Raw genomic sequence first — 24392 nt, forward strand, 5'->3', positions numbered from 1 at the left:
ATATATGTATATATATATATATATATATTTATATATTTATATTTTTTTTTTATTTTATTTAATTTTTAGGTAAAAGTTATTTAAAATTTAAGATATTGAACTAAATATAAATAATTAAATTTAAAATTTAAGTGAAAGAATAAAATAAAATCAAGTTGAAATATTACAAACTGTAAATTAAAATAATAAAGATTAATTGGAAACATATTAAGTTTTTGATAAAGAGATATAAAATAAATTATAGTAAAACTTAGAAGCCATTAATTAAGATAATTAAAATTTAGAAATTAAAATAAATTAAATAGAATAAAATATTGAAAAATAAAATTAAGTTAAATAATATTTATTTTTATTATATTTTAAAATTAAATATTATAGATGAAGACATTATAAAATTTGGAAAATGATAATAAAATTTTAAAAAATAATTAAGAAAATTTATATAAATCTGAGTTTATTGATAAAATTATATAGGATAATTAAAATAATTATTAAAAAATATAAGAATTAGAGAATAAATTTGAAAATTTACATAATATTTAAATAATATTAGAAATACAATAATAATTAAAATAAGTTTAAAATTATATACAAGAAGCATAATAAAAAGAGAAATGATATTTTTTTATTGATTTATATATAATTTTTAAAATATATTATATTAAAATTATATTCATAATGTATAAGAATTGGTAAATATTTATTCGTTCTATTAATTATATACTAAATTTAAAAAAAAAATTGGCCTTTTTAATTTTTTATAATTTGATAAATATAGAATATATTCTTACTTTGCTCTTTAAGAAAATGATTGTTTTATTAACTTTTAAAATTAAATGATTTTATTATATTGTATAAAATAAAAATGTTTATATTTTTTAAAATTAATCATTAAAAAGGTTTATATTTTAATTAAACTATTTTTCTTCTTTTTTAAAAACTAAAGCATATTTGCTAATATTATATTAATTTTTTTTCGATAGAAATATTTTTATATTTATATTTAAAATATATATAAATAATATAATACTTATTAAATCAAATATTTAAATTATTCCATATTTGTAAAAATAAAAATTAAATTATTAAATTTCAATATATATTTTATATTAATTTATCTTACTTTTTTTAATCAAATGTATATAAAATTAAATAGTTAATAAAATTTGAAAAATGGTATAAATATTTGTATGATAATTACTATAAACTTTTTTTTCTTTCACTATGAATTATATATCTTAACTTAATAATTAGTTATTATTAATTAAAATTTTTAGAACTATAGATTTAGAATTTATAATTTATAAAAATTAAATAAATAATTTTTAATAAATAATAATTGTACACTATAATTAATTTAAAATATAAATAAAATATATTAATAGAATTATAATTATTTGTTTGATATATTATTAAAAAATAAATTAAAATTTCGATTTAAATTAATTATATTGATATTAAAATAAATATTAAAAATTTAAAATAGATAACATTTTAATATATATAATTAAATTAATTTAATTTTAAATTTTTTTATTTTAAAATAATTTACAACTTTATTCTAGCATTTTTTTCTTATTTTAATTTGTGGATAATATTAATATATTATACATCATTTTTTTCGCTTAAAATTATTTATTTTAAAGTAATATATATATATTATTTTAATTAAGTTTTATATAATTAGTATAAGTAAATTTAATAGTAAACTGATTATATATTTAGAAAATTAATATTATATAATTAAAAATATATTTAATATTTTTTTTATTGATATTTCAATTATTTAAATAATTTATTTTAAAAGAATAAATTAATATCCATATATATATATAATTAATTATAATCTATATTTAAATTAATTATTTAATTTAATTTTTTTAAAACTATTTTGTTTGTTATTATTTAAATTACACAATCTAACAGAAAAAAATAATAAAAAAAGATAAAAAAATAGATAATTCTCTTTTTTTTTATATTTTTTATTGATTAACAAAAAAATACTTTTAAAAATAAAAACAAACAATATTATTTTAATATAAACCAAAAATTAATTTTCTTTACTTAATTGTTATAATAAGTTAATTAGTTAAATTTAATCAAGAAATTTCTTTTTAAATATATTCACAAAATTATGAAATATTATATTTTAAATTACTATCAAGGGTTTTATCACTATCTTATTTAAAACTTGATTAAAGATTTCTTCTTTTAATTATTGGAGATTGACAAATTTGGAGAGAATTTTATCTTATAATTTTTTAATCACTATTAAGTTAATTTTGTAATTAATCATATGTATCTTTTCGCTTTTTACTATAAAAATCATCATGCTTTTATGGTAAAGTAATGAATATATTTTTTGAATCAAGCCATTCATGTATTTTGATTTCCAAATCATTAGTAGAGTCAATTAATAATGTGTCAAAATCAAATATATTTTGTTAATTATTATCTGAAAATGCTTAATATTTTGCAATACGATTTTCAAAATTAATTAATTTTTTTGGCTGAATAGAATTTAATTTTTTTAATGAAGTTTTTAATTAATCCATTTTTTTTTTTTTTATCTTTTTTTGAAAAAAATATAAGAAATTTTAAATAAGTAATTGTTTTTTTAGCTATTTGCCATAAAACTTAAAATATATATAAGAAATAATAAAATTATGGATAAAATATATTTTATATAAATAATATTAAATAAAATTTGATTGATAGTTATAAATTAGTCTTTATTATTAATAATTTCTATCTTTAAAAAAATTAATTTGTGAATATTAAAATACATATATATATATAATATGCATATATTAAAATAATCTTAAATATTTATATATAATTAACTTAATATTATTAAATGGAGTAATCCATTAAAAATTAAATTCCAACAATATTTATTAGTCATGGTTATATACCTTTATATTTTGAGTAACAAGAAAGTCTTAATTTTATAAAGTAATTAAAAATACTAGGTCTTTATATTTAAAATAAAAAAGAAATAAATACTTTAATAATTTTATCATCTAGATATCTTTAAGAAAATATGGTTTCTATAAAAGATAGTACATAGCTTGTAATAAAACATGATCATCCATTCGAAAAATATTACTAATATTAATAATAATTTATAGGAAATCCTGAATTAGCCTAAAAAGTATAAAAATGTCTTTAAATCAAAGGAATTGAATGTGAATTTGATAATCAGAATTAATTAGATTCTGCAATATGGGGTCCTTTAAAAGCTATGTTTGAATCTAAAATGGATTTGAAAATTTTAAATATTTCTATAAACTAATAATACAATTGCTATTAATAAATTTTCTTTGGAAAAACATTATCTTAATTTTAACAATAAGGATGCTTGATTTTGTGTATAGGAGGAATTACTTAAGATTTGTAAATATTTTACGATTGTTTAAAAGGTTGCAAATAAATTTAAGAGCCTTCAATATATATGTAATTTGAAAATTGGTGTAGGAAAGTGATTGAAAAATATAATGGAAAAGATAGGGTGAATAAAATTTAAAATTACGAATAACATCCGCATTATTAATAAATGCATCCTACTGATGAACATTTTATCCCTTTACTTATTGCTATTGGAGCAGCCGAAAACAGACAAGGGAAGAATTTTTATTAAGAAATGTATAAAAAATGTTTGAGTTTAAGTTGCTTTATTTTTGAATGATTATAAAATAGAAAAAATAATTTTATAATTTTTAATTATATTTTTTTTTTTATATATTATAAATTTATATAAATAATGAAAAAACAACAACAAAAATTATTCTGTAATCTTTGTTTTATATTTTTGGTATTATTAAAAATAATGGTAAATTAAATAATTTAAAAAATATATATATTAATATTTGTAATTTATAATTTTTTTTTTTATAAAGAAGAATAATATAATTTTTAAAAATGAAAAAAACTATAAGTCAACAAATTATAACAAATTGTAAAGATTAAACGTTCTATAGTGAGATTTTAATGAAATTATAAAATTTAAATTTAGAATTAAAAATTTAAAAAGATAAAGTTTAAATATAAGATTAGATATTTTCTGAGCTTTAAAATTAAAAATAATAAGTTTTAATTGAAAAGTAAGTACTTTAACAAAGCTTGAGTTCAAAATAATTATAAATACAAGAATTTAAAGTAAATAAAAAACTAGTAATAAAAATAAAAATATAAAATAGGATTAGCTTATGTAAATTTAATAATCAATATGTTTTATGGAAAAGATGTTTAGTGCTTTAACTTAAGATACTTAGTAATAATCTAAGAACTCCTTAATTAATTAAATAAGACTATAAATAAAAAAAATCAAAGAACAATCTCAAATTAAATAATAACTTGAAGATATTAAAGAATAATAATAAAAAGAAAAAGATATTTTAAAAATTTAAAATCCTGAGGTTTCAGAGATTAAAAAGCTAATTAATAATAATAATTAAATACGATAAAAGACTCATTCTTAAAATTTTATTTATGATACAGAACATCAAAACAATATAGAGAAAATTAATAAATAACTTTCATCTTTAATAAGCGAAAGTGATCCCAGTTATAATTAAAATTACAAACTTTTAGAATGGTTAAATGATGGAAAATGCGATATTTGGAAAATAAAAATGGTTTATTATAATAACTATAGAGGAATTCATTCTAAACAAAAAATAAACAAAGACGAAACTATTCTTTTTATTCCACAAAAATACATGATAACATTAGAATTATGTAAATAAAATACCATTTGTAAACAAATAGAGTAAAGAAACATCAAATTATTATCTCCAAAGCATTCAATTTTATCTATATATATTCTTTCCGAAAAAAAAAATCCTAACTCTTTCTGGAAGCCCTACCTAGATATCCTTCCTTGTGAATTTACAACATTCCCTATTTTATACACAGAAGAAGAGATTCAATGGTTAAAAGGGTCTCTTATAATAAACTAAATATACGAAAAAAACAAAGCATAAAATAAGACTATCAAACATTACTAAAAAACTTTCCTATTATTAGTAAATTATTTACTCTTTAAGAATTTACATGGGCAAGGATGATGGCAGCCTCAAGAATTTATGGACTTCATATATAAAATAAAAGAACTGATGCTTTTGTTCCTTTAGCTGATATGTTTAATCATAAAAGGCCGGCATATACTACTTGGGGATATTGTGAAGAATCTGGAGGGGGTTTTCAGCTAAAGGCAAGTGAGGCAATTAGGAGAGGAGATTAGATTTACTATAGCTGTGGAAAAAAATGCAATTCTAAATTTTTAATTAGTTATGGGTTTGTTATTTAAAACAATGAGGCTAATGAAATTCCGTTGAAGATTGAATTCGATAGAAATGATATCAATTTGTTATTAAAAGAATAAATAATGGGTAAAAAAAGTAATGGTTAGATGTTTAAATTACTTATGAATTATGAAGAAAAATCTGTATTAGAGTTTTTTGGGTTTTTAAGATTTGTACTTATTAAAGATACTTATGTGTTGAATAAATTCTAAGAAATTTCTAAGGATAACTTTTTTGATCCAACTAGAACACCTCCTTTTAATGTGGAAAATGAAGCTTTAATGTGGGTCAAAATATAAAAAATTTGTGGAGAAATTATTAACTAATATAGTACTACATATGATGTAATATTTTTATTTTTTTTATTTTATTTATTTTATATAGGAAGATATGAAAATATTAGAAGATTAAAAATTAACTGTTAATTAAAGAAATTGTGTGATTTTAAGAATTGGAGAAAAATAAGTTTTTATTTTTTTTTTAAAAAACTAATTATTAACATATTTATCTTTTTAGATTTTATTAAAATATATAGAAATGGCTAGCTTAATGATATAATTATTAGCTATGAAAAAATCTGAAGTTAAAAAATATATTTTATAAAATATGGAAAAAAGTAAATATTTTAGTTATATAAATGGCATTGTTTTACCTTTACTTTCTAAAAATGTAGAATGTATGGAATAAGAATAAGAATCAGAATGAAATACTATATAAATATAAAACAATATTTAAATTATTTCAATTTAATGATATTTATTTTATTTAATGGTTAATAAAGATTTATAATTAAAAAATATTAAAAAATTATAAAATTAATAAAAATAGTATTAAAATATAATAAAATTATTTAGTTATATGTAATAAGAATCAATTCTAAATTTAATACCAAATGATATGATAAAACCACAAAAAAAATATCGCTATATATCTAAATATCCACCAAATATAGTTCCAACTAGTTCTACTATAGGTTTGAAAGGTTTATCTAAACCATTTGTAAATAATATTTAAAATATATACAATAAAACTTTAATGTAATATAAAGGTAAAAAATATAGGAGGCTATTATAATGATATATTAGATACACATCTTATGCTTTTTTAACACTCTAAATTAAATAAGCCATTAGATAAAGGTAAAAATATATTTATTTAATCTTTATTTTATAAAAGATGTGTAAAGATTATTACTTTCAGAAAATAAATATGATAAAAAAAATCAGAAATCAGATTGGCAATATAATAGAGATAAAAAACCCGCTATACCAAAAAAAGATGATTTTCCTATAATTTTTTAAAAAAATAATCACAATTATATTATGGAAAATATAGTTTTTAATTCATTTTCAGGTTTTTTTTTATTATTTTTATACTTTTACTTTATTTAAATATAAATTTTATTCATATTTTTTTTTTTTAATAGGACCTCCTAAAAAAATATAAAAAATTTAAACTACTAAGAAAAATGGAGAAATACCAAATTATTTGATAAAAATTAAATAATAAATTTTATAGAATTCAATATAAAAACAAGAAGCAGAATAAAATAATAAATTGTATAATATAAAAAATTATGTTTTATTTTATTAAAAAATAATTTTAGTTATTAATTATCAGATGAAGAAATTTAATAATTAAAAATAGGATTATAAATAAATTATGATAAAATAAATTATCAATATTAATAAATTACTCATATTAGAAATTATGATAATTAATATTTAAAAAGAAAGTAATTTTTATGTTTTTTTTATATTTAAAATTTTATTTGATAGGAAGGAGACTTGTGAATAATAATTAAAATAAATAGAGCAAGATTTAGCAAAATTATAAAATAATAAAATTATGGTCGATTGTGCTAAATGAGAAAAATATTATAATAATATTTATATTTACTTTAAAAAATAAAAAAAAATATAAAATAAAACTGATAAATAAATTATTTTTAAATTTAAAAAATAAATATTTATAAAAAAAAAAAATGTCATTTTTATAAAGGGCAGAATTAAAATAGAAGAAAAATTAAAGTATTTCTAATTCCTAGTTAAAAACTAATTTATCTCCAAACGTTAAATCTTAATTTAAATTTAATTCTGTATGGGCATAATCTCCTTAAAAGAAATCTTATATTACTTAAAATTCGCAAACATAATCAAACTCTTTTATTTATCCAACATTTTCAACTGAACAATTTAGAAATAGTATTAACTTAGTCACACATTCACCATGTAAATATGTAAAAAGTAAGCCATATAATTCATATTTATCAACTTAAAAAACAAGTCAAAGTAGTCTTTATTAAAAAAATAATAATAATTTAGATGATATTTTATTTAATAGTAAAATTGTACAAGGATAATTAAAAATAAGATAATTAGAAGATTAAATAAATAATATGAGTATTCAAGAATTTAATTAATTATCTTAGTATTAAATTGAATAACTTATTAAATTATCATAACTTATTATGAATAAAGTTAAAAACTCAAGTTATTATAGAAAGTAATGTATGTTTTGAATAATATTTTAGGAAAATATAATATTATTTGTTAAAATAGTAAAAAAAAAAACATAATATAAAATTTTGAAAATACTTATTAATTTATAGATTTTTTATTTTTTAATTAAAATTTTTTTTTTTTTGTTATAAATAAATATATATAATCAAAATATAAATAAATAATAAAATTAATTTTTCAAAGTTAATAAAAAGTTATTCCATATTATGTGGAAGCTATAATTCTATATGAACTATTTGTATTATTAGACTTAACATTATATAAGCTTATTATTCCTCCATCTAACATATTTGTATAGGTATCTCTATTATCTTTATCTTCAACATTAATTTTTTCAATACATCCGTCTAAAATTTATAATATTTATTTAAATAAATTTTTAAGATATTAATATTTTTACTTTATTATCCTATTAATATTTAGAAAGACAACTTTTATTCAATTAAAGTAATAGATAAAGGTAATTCATTTAGATTAATTCTTTAAGTAATTTATCTTTTTTGATAATTTCTAATAAAAACATATTTAATTGTTTCATTAATTGCATAATAATTATTTTCGTTATGGCGAGAAACAACAATTTATGTAGGTTAAGCCTTTTTAAAAAAAATAAATAAAATAAAATAATATATTTTTATTTTATTTAGAATAAAATAAAATAAAAATAAAATAAATATTTTATTTTATATATATATATATTAAATAAAAAAATTATTTTTGTTTTTTACTTTTTCATATAAACATTATTAGTTAGGCGAAAAGTTTTATTTAATATATAATTCTGTAGCATTTTCTAAGAAATCACATTCATCAATAATCGTAAATCCATAAGGTATAGTTCTATCAGAAACATAATCGACTTAGTAGACCATAACCTTTCCTTTATTATTAGTTGCAAAGAATAAAGACTTTTCCTAATAAGAAATTAAATCTGCTATGTTTGGTAAATTAAAAACTTTCGAAAATTTAATAAGGGGTCTTCTTTCTTTAATTAATTAGTCCATAGTGTATATTACTCCACTTTTCATAACAATAAATTTACCTGTTCTTCCCCCTAGAATAGTTTCAAAACTTTTAATTGGATAATCGCTCGATTTTTTATTTGAAGGACGTACTTCCTCTTATAAAAAAGTTTCGGATTAATAGAATTTTGATGTATTAATAGTTTTTATATCATTATTATTTTAGAAAAAACAAAATAGTTTATTAGTTTTATTTTCGAAAAGTATAGAGGTTACAGGACTTTAAAATTTGTACTCCATAACTTCTTCGGCTGTAAACATATTCCAAAATTTCATTTTTCCATCTTCATGTGTTGTAACCATAAGCCTTTCATTAAGAATATGAGTTTAGTATTTATATTTATTATCTATATATATATGTATATTATTTTTTTTTTTTTTATATTTTAAAATTTTTAAATAAAATATAAAAATAACCTATTGTTCCTGCTATTTATGTTCTATATTTATTGTCTAAATTAATATAAGAGATTCCTCCACTATATAAGCCGATAAATCCTTCCTTAAATGTAGGATCTAAATTAATAGAAATTGCTACTCCTGAAATTTTTAAACGGGCCCAACTTATTAAAAAGTCTTTATTATTGAAAGGCAAATCATATCCTACTATTTTTTCGAAATCCCAATAATGAATATATTCATCCATTGCAGTTACTATTAATCTATGCATAGAATTCGATACTTTAATGTCTATAATTTATGAGCTGTTTAATGAAACTTAACATCTATATAAAATTTTGTAATTTCCATATTCTACTATTACTATTTCACCTGTAGAAAGCCCGGCTACTACATATCTTTTTTTTATAAAAAATAATATATTTATTTATATATATTTTTTTGATAATTTTTTTTTATTAATTTATGTATAAAAAATTACTCTTTTTCATCATCTATTAAGATATAATCTAAAGCAGTGACTTCAGGCGCTTCTTTAATTAATTACTAATTTTCCTCTTATTTATATTTTGAGTTTTTACTTTATGTAACGGTTTATTTTGGTACAAAAACATCAAAGTAACTTAACTTAAATTATTTATCAAGTTCCCAGAACTAAATAGTATCCCTTCCTACAGTGCAAAACTCCAAAAATGTTTCCTATTAACGTTATACTTGAGATATTTTAACATCATTAATTCTATCTAGAGTATAGGCATTAGCAAGTAGCTTTCCTTACTAAAATTCCCACACAGCTACTGTACATTCTTTAAAGTTTCCTACAGTCACCAAGTATTTTCCGTTTTAACTGAAAGTCATATTTTGTACTCCTCGAGTATGGAAAATCAATGTTTTTGTGATAGTATATGTTTTGCATTCCAATACGTATATATTAGATTGGTCTTTTTAATTATATGAAGCTGAACCAGCAAGTAGATATTTGAAATCTCTAGAAAGTGCAAGACAGGATATTTAATCAGGTAAAGTAATTATTTTTTAATTTCTGTTTTTGGTTAAGTTTTCTATTATAATGAAATTTTGAGTGGTATAAGCAAACCAACCGCACATATAATTCCAAACTACGTTTTCATGTGAATCGTTATTATAACTTATCATAAATTCAGTTAAAAATTCTTCTTTATTACTTTTTTGTTATAAAGAAAATTAAGTATTTAATATTTTTATAGTTTATTTATTTTACTCTCTGATTTTAAGGATTTTTTCTTGAACTTATTCAGATCGGGAATTAGGTAAATAATAGTGCTTAAATGGTAAAGAATTATTTTTTCTTATTAGATTAGTTTCATAGTTAAATTATAATTGCTTCTTTTCTCTTTTCTTTTTTTATTTTTTAAACTCTATTTCTTATGATTAAACAGGCTGTATTCTAATTAATAAAAATATATATAAATTATTTTAAAAAGTTATTTTTTTTATTTCTTTAAAAGTAATTAATGAAAAAAATAACAGTTAAAAACTTATTATTTTAAAATAGTTTTAGAAAAATATATTGAAAATATAAAAAAAAAATGCTAAAATAATATATTAATATATATTTTTATACCTCTTTGTTTGAAATTTGCCTATATTCTAAACTTCAGATATTTCTGAATTATTATTTGTTTTTTTAGGAATAATTTATTTTTATTATTACATTAATTAAACAAGTGGTCCAATTTAATCTAAAATATATATTACTAATAATAAACATATAATAATTATACCTTCATATTCATCTTAATCATTTGAGCAATAATCCTATTTTTATTTTTTATTTTAGATACTTTATTCAGAATTAGAAACTTCGAACAAAACTTGTTATTATTATTATTATTAACTATTAAAATAATTCATTCCTTACCCTTATAATAAACCTTAAAATTATTTATTCTAAAGTCTATCGCCTAAATCATCATCATCATTATCTAAAAAATCTAAAGGCTATTAACTAATAGTTTTTGGAATTTTCTAAATAACATTATTTCCTTATTATTATATTGCGTTTTAACCTACAGGCTAGAATTGACCAAAATCAATAACTTTTTCATATTTAGAAGTATCCCCTAAAAATTCCCATTCATAAATTCCCTCAAATCCTCCTGCAGTGATAATTTTGGTATCATTTTAGACAAAAAGTACTTAATTAATAATATTAGTATGACTTAAAAATATCTAATTACTTCCAGGGCCTTATAAAGAGAAGTCATAATCCCAAATTTTTAGTAAATTATCTCCTCCTACAGTTAAAACGTATTTAAAATTTTTACTCAAAGCGATACTGTTTGAAGAATTTCTATGAATACAATTTACTTCTCTTAAGAAGTAAGCTTAAAGACTATTTGGACCGTCACTATTTCTTTAAATTCCGAAAACTTTAATTTAACCTTCTTCAGTAAGAACAAATAATTCGCAATTATTGTTTGACCAAAAAAGCTTTTTTAAATTAGCATTCTGGCAATAAATTTTCAATAAAGTTCCCAAAGTATAACTGTCAATAATATTTATATGAGTTCCACTATCCCCTATTAAAGCCAAATACTCACTATCTGGTGAAAAAGCGCTAAATTAATATGCACTTTAACTCTCTTGTTCTAGAGTTTTCACTAATTAATATTGTCTTTAGACATCGTATATTGAATATAGACAACTTTAATCCCCCACAACCAAATATTTAGAATCTGGTGAATACTAAATATGCTATATAGGAAATTATGTTAATTTATCTCTTCTATAATGCAAGTATTTTCAATATCAAAATTCTAAAAACTCCTGTACTAAACCCTGCTGCGAAAGTCATGTTTTATCCATTACATGAAATACATAAACATTTATCATCTTAAGGATAGGAAAACTCGTATACTTATTCGTATTTTTTCATATCCCAAAGCCTGATAGACATATCTGCTGAAAGAGTTACCAAATAGCCACGATAAGAATGAATTTACATATCTATAATTTGACTAGTATGAGATCTGAGGAATGTCTTGTAGTTATTATTAGATAAATCTTATACACCTAATCCTCCATTAGAAGTACCACAGGCAACCTTTAAAGCACCTAAGGAAATATCCAAAGACAATAAAATACCTTCATGTTTTGCTTCAATGGAAAATTCAGAGAAATCTAACGGCCAAACTCTCAGATAGAAATCTTCACTGCCCGTAATACAGAAACCTGAACTTAAACAAATCGAAGTAATGCCCTCTTCATGGCATTTGTAGACTGTTTCCAGTTCTTTAGTTTAGTAATTTACTTAGGAAAGCATTCCTTATTTTGAACCGATAAATACTCGTTTTATTTAAGAAAACTAATTCACTGCGGAAGGATCGTCATATGAAAATTCGAAATCTAAAACTAAAAAAATATTATTTCGGGCATGATGGTTTAATATTACAGGTTTACCGGGTAAGTGTTAATTTTTTATTCTCCAAAAACGGATATTTTCCTTTCCACAAGAAACAAGTTTGTCAATTTCCGTTGGAGAATATTTTAATGATATAATGTTAAATTCACTTATTTATTTGGCAAATAGTTCCGGTTTTTCTTGTTTTAGATATCTACGATATTCCAAATGATTATTAAATCTCTATTTAATTCATCTGTACCCACTGTGGCTAATAGCTTTGAGTCATAAGATAATGAAACACATTTTAAATTAGTATAAGGACACTAAAAACCTGTTATACAATCACCGCTTAGGTAATCCCAGATTCTTACGACGGCTTTTTTTCCCTATTAAGCTGAAACGAGCATTTTCCCGTCTTTTGAAACGTCTAATGAGCATATAGGGGATGTATGTCCTTGGAAAAAGCGCTGTTTTGGAGTTTTTGTATCTGAAGATATTAATAAAGAACCAGATGTATATATTATTTCATCGGGTAGGTCTTATGATTTTGACCATTTAATATCTTTACAAGAATTAGCGGAAAATCCGATAGTGTGGGAAAGGTTACATATGGGATATGGACGGAGTTGATTTTCTGAGTTTTCTTCTTTTTGGAAAATTGCATTTTTTTTGACGAGATTTTCGACGAGGTAGTTCTTTTAGGGAATAGTATTTTGAGCCGAATCTAATTTTGACACTATTTGTTCTAATTCTTCAGCCTTATTTTTAATGGGAGATTTTTGAGAATATGGTGATTTTTAAAGATTTTCTTTATTGGAATTCTTGTTTTCTTTTTGTTGTATTTTTTCTTCTTCTTGTTGATTTTAAAATTCGGGATCGATTTCAGTTGGATAATACACGATTTAGTATTATCCACTCCATTAGCGGTTTTTGATTGGTTTGAAATCTAATTCTTTGGGAAGGTTAGATATAGAATAGCATATATCGGCTGTAAATAGTCCTCTGAAAGATAATGTAGAACATATTTGTACTTATTTTAGGATATGGATGAATTCTTATTGGTTTAGTTTTTATAATTCTAAACTTTAGAGATGGTATTAGATATCGAGTACCATTATTGTCCATTTTAAAGGGGCATTTTAGGGATAAGGTATTTATAAAACATTGTTTTCGATTACTTTGTATTTATCGAACATATTAGATATTGTTAATCGATATGTATTTAGCATTCCTTTTATGTTAAAATCTAAATGGATTATAAAATACTTACCTTCAAAAGGTAAAAATTCTAAATATACCTAATTTATTTTTTGCATATAGAAAATATATATGGTAATTTTACATAACGACCTAATAATCCTAAAGATTAAATACCTTATTATGGATCTGGAATTTATATATAATTAGAATTTTATGTAGTTCCGTTTATTATAAGGATTCTTCGACCTATGTCATTATTCTTTTTTTTTTTATTTTTAGTTTAAGTTTTTTTTTTTTACATGAGCTTCTGATACGTTTCCTTTTTTAGCTTTTTTAGAAGAATTGAATACTTAATATACTTTAAAAACATCCACAAAAGGGCGTTACCATGAAACTGTTTGCTTTTTGTTATTATCCATTTTATTTTATAGTATTTTTATATATATTTTATGTATTTATTATTTTTTTAAAAATAATAAATAATATCAATTTTGAATTTTTTAAAAAAAATAAATTAGTTTTATTTTATTTTTTATTTTTTTTTTTAAAAATATATATTTAAATTAAATAAAAATTTATATATAAGAAATTAAATATAAAAAATAATTTTTTTATTATTTTTTTTATTTTTATTTTTATTTTTATTTTATTTTGTTAGCATTTAATTTACTAAATCTACTCTATATAAAAATAATAGATTTTTATATTTGTGATAATTTTAAATAATTATTAAAAAATTTCATATTATAAAAAAAATTGACAAAAAAAAATGATATAAAAATCTTCCGGTACTATGAATTTTAATAGACCCATAGCTTTGATGTGTTATATATGCGGTCGTGAGTAATAAAAACAAATAATTTTTATATTATTAAAATAAAAATAAATATAAATATATATTAAATTCTTTATAAATAAGATATGGCACAAAATCATTAGGTATTCACCTTAAAACTTGTAAATCCAAATGGGAAATCGAAGAGAGTAAAAAACCTCGAAATTAACGTCGTCCACTTCCTTTACCTCCCGCAGGTTTAGAATAACTTCTTTCTTTAGATGTTATAAGCGAAAAAGACATAAGAGAATTTAACACTGGTGCCTTTAATAAATATAATAATGAGGCTTTAGTAAAATGTCCTAATTGTAACAGAACGTAAACAAATAAAATTAAAAATAAAATAATAATAAAATAGTTTTAAACCAGAAGCCCTTGCTCATCATTAAAAAGCCTGTACACCTAGCAACCCTTTCAAGCCCTTACCTCCATAAAATGGTGGTGATGGATAAATGAGCGAATTTCCAGAAGAAAACGACGCCGCAAGTTTAAAACCTTGTGTTTATTGCGGCCGAAAATTCGCTAGTGATAGAATTGCTAAACACGAAAGTGTATGTAATAAAAGCGATGGCAGCCAAAAATTAAAAACTCCTGTAAAAGGTCTAAATGAAGTAAAATAATAAAGCACTGGAAGTACAATTAGAATGCCTCATTCAGACTAAAAATCAAATTCGAATTTCAATTCTGGAGGAGGTGGGGGAAATTCAGCTTCTTCTTATAATTCTCCAGTAAAATAAATTGTGAGACCCAAAACTTTGGTTTGCTATATTTGCGGAAGGGAATTCGGAACTGCCTCACTTTAAATACATATTAAAACTTGCGAATAAAAATGGGATATAGAATAATCAAAGCTTCCTAAAAAAGACAGAAGACCATGCCCAAAACCGCCTTAGAATATAAATCAATTAGGAGGTATGAATGCTAATGACATCTAAAATTATAATAATTAAGCTTTTGATGCTTATAATAATGATGCTTTGATTCCATGTAAATTTTGTAACAGAACTTTTACTCAAACAGCTTTAGAACATCATAAAAAAGTATGTACAGCCGAAAGACCTTTTAAACCGCTTAATAGGCCTTAGTAAGAGTAAAAACAATAATAATAATAATAACCATAGTAACAATAATAAAAATAACAATAATAATATTAGTAACAGTAATAGGAATATGGTGTACCTAAAGGAGCTTATGATTTATCGAAAGAAAGTGGCGAATAATATGAATAAGAATTAGAATTGGTTCCTTGTGGAAAATGTGGAAGAAACTTTGCCTCGGAAAGAATTTCTAAGCATGAAAAAGTATGTAAAGGACCAACTGAGAAAAAAGTAGTTATAGAACCTCCTAAAGTAGAAAAAAAAAAATAGCAAGGAGATCCTTTATGGAAAAAATAACATGAAGAATTTATAGAAAGTATGAAATATATGAAAAAAATGAAAAAAATTTAAGAATAAGGAGGTGATATTAGGCAATTACCGCCCCCAAAAGCTGCTAATACAGACCATTTGATCCCTTGTCCGTATTGTAATAGAAAATTCAATGATTAAGCAGCTGAAAAGCATATCCCTGCATGTAAAAATACTATTAATAAACCTAAAAGTGTAGCCTAGAGTGCACCTAATACTTTCAAAATGATGTAATAAAATTCAGGATAATAATAAATGTAATAAAAATAATAATATGGAGGATTGTAATAAAAGTAATAAGGAGGAGGATAATAATAATAATATGGGTAGTAAATATTTGGAGGAGGGCATTAATAATACGGAGGAACTTAATAATAGCTTGGATAATAATAAAAACTTGGAGGAACATCATAATAATAATTTAAATTGAAAAAATGAAATAATATAATTTAATATTATATAATTATATATTTGGCTATTTCTATTTTTGTTCTATATTTAAAAAAATATTTTTTTATTTATTTATTGATTTTATTTTTTAATCTAAAAAATAATATTCATTTAGTTTTTCTTTTTACATATTTTATATAGAGAATACAACTAAAAATACTTCCTATAATAAAGATACTAGAAACAAATAAGAAATGCTTATTTATATTAGCTTTTTAAATGGATTTTTTTTCTATTTAACTTTACTATTATTCCCTAATTATTTTATTTTTATTAAATCTCCTCATTTCAAAATAACTAATCGCTTATTCATCAATTTAATCAAATTTGAAACTATTAAAATGCAAAAAATGCTAATATATAGCTAATTTGGAAATATAAACCAAATTTAACTACACTTTAATATTAATTTAATCTATTTAAACATTAATTATATCTTCTGTAAAATATTTTGGGAAATCAAAATTAATATCTCCATTAAAGAACAAAATTATGTATATTTTTTATCCTTCAATATGTTTAAATTTTTAATTTTTTAATGTTTTTTTCATATTCTCTATCGCATTTTCTTATTACCTTTTCAATTTAGAATTTGTTATTTTCAAATTACATTATATGTAAACTAAATCTTTATTTTATAATTAGAAATCGTTTCCAAAAGTATTAATTAAAATTTAATTTTTGCTCAAAGTTGAACTTTTTTTTAAAATTTATCTCATATGATCATAAAATTGGCTTATATTATATACATTTTCGATATTTGGGGTGAATATGTGTTTTACTTGTAATGTTTCAGATGTATTTTATAAAAAAAATAAAGGAATACAATTATCCATTATTATATATTTTAAGTATTTTTCCAAAAAATTGCTTTCAATTTTATTAAAATAATTTACAATACTTTTTTCTGAAAAGCCTGTTAATGACATTTTATTTTTCCGAATTTTTAAAATTTAAAATTATATTTTGGGATATAAAAATGAAGTTTTTTTTATAAATTAAAAAAGTTTTTTTTATTTATAATTTTTTTTTAGTTTTTTTAAAAATTATATTTTTATTAAGTTTTTTTTTTAAAAATATAATATTTTTAATAAATAAAATATAAAATATGAAACAAAGCGTAATAAAAACATTATTTAATTCAAGAGTATTTTACATATGTTTACATTTGTATACATTTTTTTTAATTTACGCATTTGATAACACAATTAATGAGAAAATTAATTAATTTGATATATTTTATACCTTTATATATCCATTATTGATTTTAATTTCATTCATTTTATTTTGGAATTGTGGAAAAAATCCAGGATATGCACCAATATAGCCCAAAAACGATATAGAAGCATCCCAAAATAATACAGATAAAAGTTCAGAATTATTTAATGGAAATCATGTTAGTGAAATAGAACTTAATTTAATAAATTAATAAAATTAAGAAAAATAAGATTATAATAAATCATTTGAAAACTCAGATGCATAAAGTATAATATCTAACAAAATTTATTAGAGTTCAAAAATTAATTAAAACTATTAATTACTAAAATAAAATCTTCCATCATTATTTTTTTGTGAAAAATGCAATAGATATTAACCTTTTAGATCAAAACATTGTGATGAATGTGAAAGATGTATTTGCAAATATGATCATCATTGGTACTGTAATTATATATAAGTTTTTTTTTAATTAATTGTATTAAAATTTAAAATAAAAAACTAAATCAAAAAAAATCAAAATAATGAATTATACATTTAATTTTAAATAAATATAAAAATAATAAAAAAATTAAATATTATATAAAAGAGTAAATATAATAAAAAAAAAATATATATATAAATATATAAATAAATATATATATATATGTATATATATATAAATATATATAAATATAATATATACGTATTATTTTATATATTTAAATTATAAAATTTATTAATATTTATATTTTTATATTATTATTATCTTACTTCATTATATTTTTAATAATAATAATTATAATAATTAAAAATTAATAATAATATTAGTTTTTGGATTGGTGGCTGTGTAGGTGAATTGAATCATAGACTTTTTTGGCTCTTTTTATATTTTTAATTCATAGTTATTTATCTTACTCTTAATAATGTATGAAATGTATATTTTATTTTTTTAAATATAAATTTAAATTTATTACAATTTTTAGTTTTTAGATTCTATTAATTAGTATTTAATTGTTGATGAAAATGGAAATGAGATATATCTACTTGAATATCATCTTTTTGGTTTTTTATGTCTTATTTTATTTATTTTTCTTATTTTTGTTGTAAATATTTATTTATCTTTAATTTATTTATATTTACTTTTTTTTTAGGGTATTTTATTTTTATACCATACATTTCTTATTCTTACAAATTAAACAACATGGGAAAGTAATAAAAAACAATAAATTACGTATCTTAAAATATACCCAAGAGGGTTTTATCCGTTTAATGAAGGAATAATTAAAAATATTAAGACTATTTTTTTTCATAATGAATAATTAAAGTAAAAAAAATTATTTATATATTAAATAATTCAATATAATAGAAAATGGGTTATACCAACTTAATAAGAAGTTGCTTAAAGGTAATAAAATAATTGGTATAATATATTTGAAAATAAATATTATAGTTGTTGTTGAATTTATTCATATTGTTAAGTTTATATTGTTATATACTTATTTCTAAATATAAATAAAACTCAATATAAAATTTTTAAAATATTAGGATAATAAATAAAAAGGTTTTTTATATAAAAAATATAATGATATAATGATATTAAAAGCATCCACTCAATTGAAATACTAAATTTATATTAAATTATTATAATAAATAATTTTCAACTAAAATTAAAAACAAAATTAAAATTAAATAAAATAAAATAAAATAAAATATGCAAAATATAATTATTAAAGCTACATATATATATATAATAATTTTATCAAATTTAAACATATAAAAATTAATTAAAAATATGCTTTCAAATATCCAAAGATTCTAATTTTCCGTAATTCATACTCCTATATGTATAATCGGTGGTGGTACTGCTGCATTAAATTTCACTTCCTAACTACCTAAATATAAGGGTGTCCAAAGTAAAATGTTAAGAGTATTCGACAGCACTAAAATACACTATTATTAACCTGGTTGGACTATGGTTGGGGGAGGAATATTCAATGCTAGCAAAACCCAAAGATTGTAAGAAAGTTTATTTAATCCTGAAATAAATATGACTTATAGTAAAGTTAAAAAAGTACTTCCTGATTAAAACAAACTAATAACAGAAGATGAAGTTTAATACTCTTACGATCAATTAGTAATAACATCAGGATTAGAAACTCACTTTTAAGGAGTAAAAGGTATAAATAAATATATATTTTTAAAAAAAAATATTAATAAAAAAAGGTATGTAAGAAGCCTTAGATGATCCTAATTGCCCAGTAGGTTCTATTTATTGGAAAGATTATGCCGTGAAATTTTCAAAGTTAGTAGAAAATTTCTAAGGAGGTAATGTGATTTTCACAGAGCCTTAATAACCAATAAAATGCGGAGGTGCTCCCTAAAAAATAATGTACTTAACAGAACATAGATTTAGAAATAAAGGGATAAGAAAAAGATGCCATATCGAGTTTTAAAAATGTCCTGCTGTAGTATTTGGAGTACCTAAATATTCAGAAGCCTTAACAAAATTAATAGCTGAAAAAGATATTACACTAAAATTAAAGTCAAAACTTATAGAAATTAAACCAAAAGAAAGAATCGCTGTATTCGAAGATTAGGATACTAAATAATTAACAGAACGCTAATTTGATTTATTACATGTAGTACCGCCCTAAAAAGCACCTAACTATATCCAAGAAAGTGATTTAGGAGATGCTTCAGGCTTTTGTGATGTCGATAAGTATACTTTTATACATAAAAAGTATAAAAATGTATGGTCTATTGGAGACAGTTCTAATCTGCCCACGTCAAAAACTGCGGCTGCTGTTATGAGTTAAACTCCAGTCCTTGCCTAGAATATTTTACATATGTGGAGAGATAATTAAAGTGAGAGTAGTTTACCTAGAAAATATTAAGGATATACGAGTTGTCCTATTTTTACAGGAGATTATAAACTTATTTTGGCAGAATTCAAATATGATGCAGTTGTAGATGAAACATTTTATTCAAATTAGGATAAACCACATTATGCGTTTTATTTATTGAAAAAATACTTCTTCCCTTTTGCTTATTGGAATTTTGTACCAAGAGGGATTTGGTATGGAAGATAGGGAATATTACCTCATTTTAGTAATCATTTGACAGGAATATTTTGAATATAATATTAATAATTTAATAAATGCATTTTCATAAGCTTAGTAAATATAACATCTCTATAATTTTATTTTTAACATTAAATATTTATTATACTTTTAATTTAATATTTTTTTTTTATTTTGAAAATAATTATATTTGAAAAATAAAAAATTTTAAATATTTGTAAAAATAAAAAATAAGCCTTAAAAGATAATACGAAATTTATGATCTTTTATTTTCTTTTTATAAAATTATTTTATTTTATTTAATATGTTAATATTAAATTAAAATTTAATTTTAATTTTTATAAAAAAAATTATTCTGTTTGATAGAGTGTCTGATAAGTTAATTAAAAAAACTAAACAATTTTTTTAATAAATTAAAAAAAAGTTATTAATTCTAATAAAAATATGTTTTTATAAAATTATAATAGTACGAAATATTAAAAATTAAATAATATTTAAAAAGTGTAATTTAATTCTTTGTAGACAACTTTTTAACAAACAGAAGGAGATTTTTTAAAAACGAGTATTAAATTCTACAATCCTTATAATCCAATAAAATCTTATATAAACTATAAGATAAAAAAAAAAAATTTATGCACTACATAAAATTAAAAAAGTGAAAATAATATATTATCATCTACATTATTAAAAGATTAAAGTATTATTAATAAAGAAAGATTTGAAAAATCAAAAGAGTCAAATTCTAATTAAAAAAAGTTAAATAATCAAATTAAATGTTAAGATAATGCTTATTATGAAATTTTAAAAGAATTAAAATATTTGCGAAAAATACGATCTAAATCTTAAAAATACTTAAATTAAGTCAAAAAATAATCAATTTCTATCTAACGTGAGTTTAAATAAAAATCTCTAATTTTAAACTAGAATAAAGACGATGAATAATAATTGATTTAATATTTAATAGAAGAGCAATTATAATAAAATAAAGGTCCTAAAGAATTACATAAAATACTGAAATAAAATGTTAAATAAAATAAAATTTCATATATAATGGATAAAATAAAACAAGAAAAAAATTTGAAATAAATAAAAAAATAAGTTAATGTCTTAAAAGAAGAAAAAAAGGGTTTTAAGTTCATGTGAAAAATTTTTCTAATTAAGGTAAAGATTAGTAAAGCTTAGCAGTTCCTTTGGTTATTCCTATTCGTTATTATAAATTATTTGATTTTTAAAAAAATATTAATTATTTAAAGAATGATGTTACAGATTTTAAAATCGATTTTTTTTAGAAAATTGATATTACGAAAAACTCGTAATAAAATATCGATTATAATGATTGGAAAAAACTTAATTATGAAAAGTTATAAAATTAAAAGTAGGAAAAGATAAATATAAAAAATTAAATAGATAATAATTAAAATTTAAAAAGTTAGAAAAAAGTCATTACTGCACATTTTGAATATGAATTTGTCAATGAATTAGGATTTAAAATAAGAGTTTAGAAACCACCTCCTAAATAATATAATTTTAAATAAGTTGAAAGAATTAAAAATATCAATTAAGATGATTTATTTCTTGATATTATTAATAAAAGATAAGAAAAAATAAATCGTTATATTAATTAATAAAAAATTTTAAATAATACTTTAAAAGCAAATTTACATAAAAAATGATTTAATAAAAAAATATGTTTTTTTTAGAAAAATTAAATAAATATATTAATATTCAAAATTTCAATAATTAATAAATTTTAATCGTAAATATTTTGTATTTAATTTAGTTATAAAAAAAATTAAACAATTTTATTCTAATTATTTTGTTTTTCTTATCTTAATTCTACAGCTTTTATTATTTCATAAGCTTTTTATAATTATTCATAAATTTAAGGAGATTTCTGATTTTATAATTTAATTTCTTTAAATTTTTGTTGTATTTTCACAAAACATTATTATTTATTAGACTAAAAGTATATCTAATCATGTCTTTATGATATTAATTATATAATGAATTTTAACTTTATCTGATTATTATATTAGATTTTCTATATTATATTTTTTTTAAATATATAATAAATTAATATATAAAAACAATTTAAATTAAAATTTTCGTAAAATTTGGTCGTATTTTATATTATATTAACTTAATTAATCTTTATTGGGACTTTAGTCTTATAACTTTTAAAAGCTTACAATTTTTTAAATTTTTAAATATATTTGCTATTTTTTAATATTTTGATTTATTACCCTCAATTATCTAAAAAATTTCATATTTTATTTTTTATTTACTATAATTCAAAAATATTAGCTATGAAATATATAAAGACATAAAGTAATTCGACGTTCTTATTATTTTTGCATATTTCTTAAACAAATTACCTTTTAAATAGTTATATTTAAAATAAAATAATCAATTAATTTATTTTTATAATTTATTTTTTTAAATTTATGGATATTAAAAAAATAGTTTACCAATTATTAAAATTCTATTAGTATTTTTTTTTTTTTCATAATGGTTAATATTTTTATATTGTATTTAAATATAATTTCCTGTATAATTTTCTTTACATAAACAATTTCTAACTTATTTTTTATATTTAAATGGAATAATTCTCGTAAAATTTTTATATTTCTAATTCAAATTTAATATAATAACATACATGAAATCCTATATTATTAATTAATTAAAAACAAACATTTAAAATTTAAAATTTTATTTTTTAAAGGTGGTTATATACTAATAAAATTAAAATGGTAAGATTCTAAATCAAAACATTATTATTTTTTCCAAATTATTAAGAATATTTTTAAATTCTTTTAAAGAAGGAATTTCGTTTTCGGATTATTATTAATATTAGACTTATTTAATTTATTAACTTAAAAATTATTATTTATAGTTTTATAAAATAAGATGTCTTATATTATTATGAAAATATGTTTTCTTCTGAAATATATATTTTTTAATTAAAAAGAAGTCTATCTAGTTTATCATAAGTTAGTTTACCAATTGATATTAAAAAGTATAATTAAAATGAAAAAAATTAAATTTATAAATACTATTAAATAATTACTAAAAAATAAAATCCTTATTAAAAATATATTTCAATTAATTACTAAATATTTAATTATATTTATTAAAAAAAAATTAAAAATTTGCCTTATAAAAAAAAAAAAATATATATATTTTTTATATAAATTAAGATTATAAGTTTTTTTTATTTTTCATTTAATAAAATAAAAAATATAATTAAATTATTTTTATATTGTAAAAAAAGACAAATAAAATTAAAGTATTATATTTTTAAATTAATTTATTTTATAATAATAATTATATATTAAATAAATTAATAATATAAAAATTATAGAGAAATATAAAATTATTTTTTAAAAATATAATTAGTATTATTTAATTTCATATTTTGCATATAAAATTATTTTATAAATTATATATTTATAATAATTAATATAAAATTAAAATTTAAAAATTAAACTCATATTATTATTTATAGTTACTGTTTATGATTGATATTAAAACTCTAGACAAAATAAAAAAATCATGTTTCAAGCTAGGGTTAAATTTAAGTTTTATTTAAA

General features: G+C 19.2%; 8 protein-coding genes across 8 annotated transcripts, besides 26 other annotated features; 6 read left to right on the forward strand and 2 right to left on the reverse strand. All coding sequences in view use genetic code 6, as the record gives it.

Annotated features, from left to right (window-relative positions):
- Window positions 1-42: a microsatellite.
- Window positions 43-475: 433 nt separating this feature from the next.
- Window positions 476-585: a microsatellite.
- Window positions 543-575: a microsatellite.
- A 922-nt stretch (window positions 586-1507) lies between the features above and the next one.
- Window positions 1508-1551: a microsatellite.
- A 428-nt stretch (window positions 1552-1979) lies between these two features.
- Window positions 1980-2467, forward strand: IMG5_150540 (hypothetical protein; the record flags this gene model as incomplete). The annotated part of the gene is made up of 1 exon (XM_004030873.1): window positions 1980-2467. A coding segment is annotated over one exon (372 nt), but the record flags the coding sequence as incomplete, so codon positions are not given.
- A 1499-nt stretch (window positions 2468-3966) lies between these two features.
- IMG5_150550 (SET domain protein) lies at window positions 3967-5155 on the forward strand. Its single transcript, XM_004030874.1, has one exon. The coding sequence runs from the start codon at window positions 4209-4211 to the stop codon at window positions 5067-5069; it is 861 nt and encodes a 286-aa protein (XP_004030922.1). The 5' UTR covers window positions 3967-4208; the 3' UTR covers window positions 5070-5155.
- A 198-nt stretch (window positions 5156-5353) lies between these two features.
- On the forward strand, window positions 5354-7175 carry IMG5_150560 (SET domain protein; the record flags this gene model as incomplete). Its single annotated transcript, XM_004030875.1, has 7 exons — window positions 5354-5650; window positions 5691-5771; window positions 6135-6305; window positions 6355-6445; window positions 6733-6865; window positions 6913-7041; window positions 7085-7175. The coding sequence occupies exons 1-7, from the start codon at window positions 5390-5392 to the stop codon at window positions 7173-7175; spliced, it is 957 nt and encodes a 318-aa protein (XP_004030923.1). The 5' UTR covers window positions 5354-5389.
- Window positions 6976-7010: a microsatellite.
- A 562-nt stretch (window positions 7176-7737) lies between the features above and the next one.
- Window positions 7738-7777: a microsatellite.
- A 129-nt stretch (window positions 7778-7906) lies between these two features.
- Window positions 7907-7961: a microsatellite.
- Window positions 7960-7998: a microsatellite.
- Window positions 7999-8005: 7 nt separating this feature from the next.
- On the reverse strand, window positions 8006-12553 carry IMG5_150570 (notchless, putative; the record flags this gene model as incomplete). The annotated part of the gene is made up of 9 exons (XM_004030876.1): window positions 8006-8175; window positions 8229-8424; window positions 8557-9197; window positions 9268-9647; window positions 9731-10432; window positions 10490-10675; window positions 11150-11426; window positions 11469-11891; window positions 12100-12553. The coding sequence occupies 9 exons, from the start codon at window positions 12551-12553 to the stop codon at window positions 8006-8008; spliced, it is 3429 nt and encodes a 1142-aa protein (XP_004030924.1).
- Window positions 8434-8537: a microsatellite.
- A 47-nt stretch (window positions 12554-12600) lies between the features above and the next one.
- IMG5_150580 (WDr90 protein, putative) lies at window positions 12601-14204 on the reverse strand (the record flags this gene model as incomplete). The annotated part of the gene is made up of 2 exons (XM_004030877.1): window positions 12601-13932; window positions 13977-14204. The coding sequence occupies 2 exons, from the start codon at window positions 14202-14204 to the stop codon at window positions 12601-12603; spliced, it is 1560 nt and encodes a 519-aa protein (XP_004030925.1).
- A 190-nt stretch (window positions 14205-14394) lies between these two features.
- Window positions 14395-14436: a microsatellite.
- Window positions 14437-14442: 6 nt separating this feature from the next.
- Window positions 14443-14487: a microsatellite.
- A 116-nt stretch (window positions 14488-14603) lies between these two features.
- On the forward strand, window positions 14604-16514 carry IMG5_150590 (zinc C2H2 type family protein, putative). Its single transcript, XM_004030878.1, has one exon. The coding sequence runs from the start codon at window positions 14756-14758 to the stop codon at window positions 16511-16513; it is 1758 nt and encodes a 585-aa protein (XP_004030926.1). The 5' UTR covers window positions 14604-14755; the 3' UTR covers window position 16514.
- Window positions 15765-15817: a microsatellite.
- Window positions 15768-15819: a microsatellite.
- Window positions 15777-15834: a microsatellite.
- Window positions 16307-16375: a microsatellite.
- Window positions 16332-16385: a microsatellite.
- Window positions 16334-16398: a microsatellite.
- Window positions 16515-17592: 1078 nt separating the features above from the next.
- Window positions 17593-17628: a microsatellite.
- Window positions 17629-17633: 5 nt separating this feature from the next.
- On the forward strand, window positions 17634-19041 carry IMG5_150600 (hypothetical protein; the record flags this gene model as incomplete). Its single annotated transcript, XM_004030879.1, has 4 exons — window positions 17634-18181; window positions 18551-18647; window positions 18706-18793; window positions 18874-19041. The coding sequence occupies 4 exons, from the start codon at window positions 17634-17636 to the stop codon at window positions 18993-18995; spliced, it is 855 nt and encodes a 284-aa protein (XP_004030927.1). The 3' UTR covers window positions 18996-19041.
- Window positions 18285-18377: a microsatellite.
- Window positions 18285-18424: a microsatellite.
- Window positions 18296-18355: a microsatellite.
- Window positions 18332-18424: a microsatellite.
- Window positions 18351-18424: a microsatellite.
- Window positions 18832-18861: a microsatellite.
- Window positions 19042-19392: 351 nt separating the features above from the next.
- Window positions 19393-19434: a microsatellite.
- A 156-nt stretch (window positions 19435-19590) lies between these two features.
- On the forward strand, window positions 19591-20889 carry IMG5_150610 (hypothetical protein). Its single transcript, XM_004030880.1, has one exon. It carries the CDS (start codon window positions 19828-19830, stop codon window positions 20854-20856), a length of 1029 nt encoding a protein of 342 aa, XP_004030928.1. The 5' UTR covers window positions 19591-19827; the 3' UTR covers window positions 20857-20889.
- A 2324-nt stretch (window positions 20890-23213) lies between these two features.
- Window positions 23214-23248: a microsatellite.
- Window positions 23249-24392: the final 1144 nt, after the last annotated feature.

Source organism: Ichthyophthirius multifiliis, assembly GCF_000220395.1.
Source record: "Ichthyophthirius multifiliis unplaced genomic scaffold scaff_1120509251155, whole genome shotgun sequence".
Taxonomy (NCBI): Eukaryota; Ciliophora; class Oligohymenophorea; order Hymenostomatida; genus Ichthyophthirius; species Ichthyophthirius multifiliis.